Source organism: Athene cunicularia (genome assembly GCF_003259725.1).
Source record: "Athene cunicularia isolate RWA chromosome 1 unlocalized genomic scaffold, athCun1 chr1_part1, whole genome shotgun sequence".
Lineage (NCBI taxonomy): Eukaryota > Metazoa > Chordata > Aves > Strigiformes > Strigidae > Athene > Athene cunicularia.
Genome location: NW_020799091.1, coordinates 124,769,508 through 124,775,184, shown reverse-complemented (window position 1 = coordinate 124,775,184; position 5,677 = coordinate 124,769,508). Strand labels below are relative to the sequence as shown.

Below are 5,677 nucleotides of genomic sequence, written 5' to 3'. Positions count from 1 at the left end.
CCCGCATCCAATTCGAGCTTTGTAACTGAGTATTTCCAGTTTTAACTTTGCCAGGGAGCAGTGATTAGAAATCAGCTTGGTTTTTAAGATGGCCGATGTGACTGTTTGCCGAAGATGACTGTTGAAATTTGTTTCCTTCTGTCTAGTCACGGGATGTGAGATGTAGGTTACTGTGTAACTGGTTTATGAGTTATCCCTGATATTAGCACCTCTTGAAGCACTGTTTGTGCAGCTGCAGCAGATGGTCAGGATGAGAGCCCAAGGAGATGGATCAGAATGGAAGGCTTCAAAGTGAGCACAGACTGTGCTTGTGCTAGGATGAGATACCGGAGTATAAATATAACTTCAGCCTAGTGTTAGAATAACTTCTGTTGAATTTTTTTTTTCCCAGTGTATCCAATCAGCATATACATGCTATCTAAAGAACATGAAGCAATAAGCTGACTTAGAGTATATAAGGGTATTTTAAGGAGCTAGTAGAGATATTGCCAAAATAATATGTGCACATTAATGCTTATTCATGTTTCTTCCAGTAATTCCATGAGATATTATTCCCATAATATAGGGATTATTCCCATCTCCCAACCACTGGGAGAAGGGGAGGAAAAAAATTACTTGCCTTACGTCATGCTATGAATTGCAGGTGGAATTTGGTTGAGGTGCTGGAACTTGCAGTGTTAGGTTTAGTCCTGTAGTAACACTGTTAAGTGCTGTAAAAGCCAACTGGAGAAATTAATCTCTTGTCATAATTGGTGTTTCAGTGACCGATGTGACCTAAAGCCATCCCTGCTTTGGCTTGCTAGTTGAAATCTGCCCCAGGTTGTAAGGTCCAGGGAGACATCACAGAGCCAGCAATGCCATGCTGTTTGGACAGGATAAGATCTTTCTGTTGGTCTGGAGTCTGAACTGTACCATAAGTCACAGGAACCCCAGCCATGACTCTCAAAGATTGACTTTTTTTTGGTAGCATTTAATAAAGAATTAGTAAGTTTGGAGAACATTTGAGCTCCTGTTCCTACCAGGAGAACGTTCTTCTCATTTTGAAATGCGAGGCATATTGACAAGGTTATGTGATGAAGACTGTATTCCTCTTCCACAGATTAACTCCATGGGATTCCAGGAGATGCATGAAAGCCTCAAAGGTCTCCTCCCTGCTTTCTCCTATTTTCTCTCTTCATCCTTCAGGATAGACTAGGCCTGTTTTGGTGTGCACCAAACTGATTTAGACTTTAATCTGTTCAGAAGCTGGGCAGGCTCAGGGAAGGACTTGCTTTCTCCTTAACTACTAGCTGGATAATTGCCAACCGATAATTGTGTGAGATGTCACTCGTGTTTTGTAAAGAGCTGGCTAATACTGAAGTATGTTTTCAGTCAGCGGGTGGCAGGGATGGTGGGATTAATGATACTACATCCTATTTTTTTTTTTTTTTTTTTTTTTTTTTTTTTTTTAAGGCTACATGGCTTAGAGGAATTAAAAGCAGAGTTTGTAACCATGTTCACATTAGAAGCTCCAAGTGGTTCTTGCAGAGTTCCTTAAGCTTTAATCATAGTAATAGACTCTGATACACAGAATGTGAAATCCTTCTTTCGACAGCAGCACCACACAAACTAGGTGTTAGCTTCGTGCATTTAAATGTGAGGATGTGTGCTGGCTAAAGAATTTCCTTCACAAATATTCCCGAATTTGGCCAGAGTTCATGATGCTCGTAGCACCAGTGTATTAGTCTGGTGTATCAGTCCTAGCTGGTTAGGATGCATGATTAGCAACACTGTGATCCAAGTAAAAACTGGAATTCCTTCTATTTTTGAAGCTTCAGATTGTCAAGCAATTGAGGAAGGAGAAACAGTGATGTGTAAATGTGACCACAGGAGAAAGGAGTATTGTAGCAACAGCCGTGGAATGAAGTATAATAAACATAGCTGTACTAATTTCTCTTGCTTGTTTTTATTCATACCTGGAATTTAAGTTTTTACTCATTTTTTCTGTTAGGCATAAGATCCATCTTTTGTTTAGGACTCATTTACAATGGATGTTGCAGTAAAGTCCCCATCTTTATCATATACGTAATGAACTGATTGTATTTAAACAGCTTTTTCAGGTTGATATAAAATGGGAAAATTACAGTTATTCTCTCTGCCTAAACCTGATTAAACTTTGGTTGAACAAAAGTGGGAACTGAGTTTCCTACTCAATTTCAGGTGCTTTTTGTTGGTACTGCAAAGTAAATGGTACAGGAAATTACCTTCCATCGCAAACCTATTTTGCAGTGTGGAGAAGGGCAGGTCTGTAGGCGGAAATGTTATGTTTGCTTTTACATTGTTTACATTATTTTTACAGTATTCAAGGGGGATAGGCTTCCAACCATTTTTGCCTGTTATGTTGTATTATTGTAGGATCAAAAAATAAAAATGGAAAGTTAATGTCATCTTGCTTTTTGCCACTGAAACTTTACTAAAGTAGGTAATTCTTGGATTTTGTGGTGGGTTTGTGGACCTTTATTATAGAGGGAAAATGTACTCAAAGATGTCAATGTTCGTGGTGATGAAGTAATTGGAAGAAAGACTAATAAACATGTGAAGGCTGTTGCCTCTTTCAAACTTTAGTTGTTCTTTGGTTTCTTAGTTTTGTCAGCTCCTGTATCTGTATATTAAGGTGTTCATTGCAGTACTCTCTGTAAGAATTTTTCTAATTGTTTGCTTTTCTCTTGTTTCAGAACCGAGAGCTCCAGATTATGAGAAAGTTGGATCATTGTAACATTGTCCGATTGCGTTATTTCTTCTACTCGAGTGGAGAGAAGGTAAGAATGAAAAACAAGGCAATGCCTCCTGGTAACCATGTGGGGTATAACTGAACTGTTTGAATTTGTAGAGGCAGGAGTGTGAAGGTAGTAGACCTGATAATGTTGAGGAAATGTTGTAGTGGTGTGCCTAGCAGATCTTTTTTGGTATGGAGGAGCGTGGTCCATGAGGGGTAGTGTTGTTAGTATAGCACAATAGCGTAACTGATTTGGATACGTGCTGTCTCTGGTTTTTAATTTAATGGAGCACAGCTGGGCTTCATTTGCGTGTTCTGATGCTACCTTTTCATATGTTCAAATATCTTTTCTAGGATTGAGCATTAAGCACTTTAGATTTAAAGCACTTAGGTCACTTTTCTCAGACCTTGTCTCTGTATGCTTCTGTCACCATTCCTTGCGCGTCTGTTCGGTATGCAGGCTGTTTCAAAGCCCAGAGGAAAGAATAACGTATGATTGCGTGATTGTAGCATTTGTGAGAATGCTTATGGTCCAGAAGATGGAGCAAATAGGTGGATTTAATAAATCTCAAGAAGCAGACACTACCATTTATGTTTTCTTTCCGTCCAGGTATAAAGGTTCCTTGGATTTTTTTAAAAAACAGTTATAAGGTTTTGTTTTAATGTGAAGTCATAACAGCTTCCTTGTCTATGTATGTATCAGAATTTTATGAAGCACAGGAGAATTCCGGATGAAATGCACCCCAAGATGGCAGCTGGTCCAACCTCATGCTTAAAGCAGAGTCATCCATGAAGTGCAAAAACAAAACAAAAAAAAAAGTCTTTCAGTCCTTCTGGACCATGTGGGAGTTAATTGTAAGCTGTGAGGTGGGGAAATGGGGTAAATGACATTATGAATTTCTTCTGATCTTTTTATATCTAGTTATAATTATTTATATAAATTACATATAAATACAGTTTATAATACCTTTTTCCCCCTAATTTTTAAAGGCAGGATACTGTTTAAATTTTTTTTTATTTTTTAAAGCAGATTACATCCTTAGTTGTCTTCAGATGCTGGTACACATGTCCACAGTGCTGTAAAGGACCGAGAGCTGATAGCTGCTGGAAAGCTATTAACTATTGTGCCAAGAAGTGGGCCAACAGAATGGGAGAGGCAACCCACCCACTTCAGGGTCTTTGGAGCTAGAGAGGGAGCTGATATCTCCAGGATAAGTTGTTGCTGGCAGCTCACTGCAGCCTTGTGCAATACACAGATGGATAATTGGAGGAGTTCTGTTGTTACCTCTCTGGGAGGTGCACAAGGGGGTACCTGACCCTGTGCTCCTGTGCCTCACCTGTACCATTGGAAATTTTGCAAAACCGCTTTGCAGGAAACCAGGAGAAATGTGATTTTTTTTTTTCTTTTTATCAGCAATTCTTTCCCCTTGCCAGATGATAGCAAGTATTTCCAGTGTTACGTGGCTGTTGCTGTTTTGTTGGAGTACAGTGTAGTTTTTTTAACTATATTGTGCTCACTTAGCATATAATGAAATATTCCTTGAGCAGCATGAGTACAAGAAGGGAAATGCTGTGAAGGAAGGCTTGGTTTGGGGGTCTTTTGTTTGCTTTTTTAACCAGCTTGTAACTTTTAGAGTGAAGTAGAATTTCATGAGACAAACAGAAGACAACTGCCTTATGTAATGGCTTTCAGAAACCTCCTGCAAATAGTGGAAGTGTTAAAACTTCTCAAAACACAGTTCCAAGAGCCTTTGTGTAACAGTAACTTGAGTAAAACTCCTCTGGAAATCTTTAACTTGATGTTGAGCTTGAGACTGGATTTTCCACTTCGCTGCTTCAACTCCAACATGACTGATTCTTGGCAATGCTAGTTTTGTTTTTAAAAATGCGGTCTCTATCCATGTCCAGCGAATCTTAATGCTTCATTGAGAAGTTTTCTTTCACATTACTTTTTGCTCTTCATGCCTCTGCTCTGTGCCTTTGGGGTTGCCACTGCTACCCTGTTGCAAAATGGGGGCAGATGGGAACCAGTCCTTAGAGCAGAGATGCACCGAGCAGCATAATGTTGCAGGTCAGGTTGCAAGGTCTCTTTGCAGTTCAGTACGGAATGATGCATAATTGGCTTGCAAAGATTTCCATGTTGGTGGCAGCATGTGAAGATAACTGTGTATGAGTTTGTTGGCGGCTGTTTGGGAAAAGCTCTAGAGAGCAGCAAGTTGGTGTTCTGAAGCTCATCTGGGAAGGAAGAATAACGTTTCTTGTCATGTTTTTGTCAGTTTGGGAAGCAATAACATCTTTCGCTTCATATTACCCTCATAATCAAGCTCGCTCTTTAGGGATTGGAGAAAAAGGGAGAAAAGTGTAAGGTCCCATGAGGTAACCAGGAAGGATGTGTAGGAAGCAATTGCAGATTTAGATGTTAGGTACCCAGAGCCTTACATAAAGTGATTCTTGAAGCCAAGCCCAATGAGAAGAGTAATATAAAAATCTAAGGAACATATAGCAGAAAATGCAGTAGCACAGTGACAAGTGGGGCTTGCAGTTGTTGTCTGTCTTCATGAAGAATTTAGCAGTCCATTGCCATTAATCTGTGTTTATGCTAGTTAATTCAAATCTAACAGTGATGGGAAAATTTCAGAGGTAACGATGATACTGCTGATCCCTTTAATGAAATAGTTCACTAATGAACTTAATTTTGATACCTATATATCAAGCAATATCTTGCATAAAGGTTTTCACGCCACTGTGATCACTCCACCTGTTTCTTCCAGCTGGACTGTTCCTTGGACTTCTCCCTTCTTCCCTGGTGCTTGACACCAGTGTCTCTAAGCCCAGAGACTCTTCTTTCTTTGGGGTTTGTGTTGTTTGGTTTGGTTTGGTTTTTTTTGTTGTTTTTTTTTTTTTTTTTTTTTATTGCTCTTT

At 39.4% G+C, this 5,677-nt stretch overlaps 1 protein-coding gene across 1 annotated transcript in view; it reads left to right on the top strand.

Moving 5' to 3' along the window:
* Positions 1–5,677, top strand: part of GSK3B (glycogen synthase kinase 3 beta) — a 94,292-nt gene that overhangs the window by 26,848 nt on the left and 61,767 nt on the right. Inside the window, exon 3 of the mRNA XM_026847066.1 lies at positions 2,715–2,798. Within this exon, the coding sequence (XP_026702867.1) occupies positions 2,715–2,798 (84 nt within the window). The remainder of the gene's footprint in view (positions 1–2,714; positions 2,799–5,677) is intronic.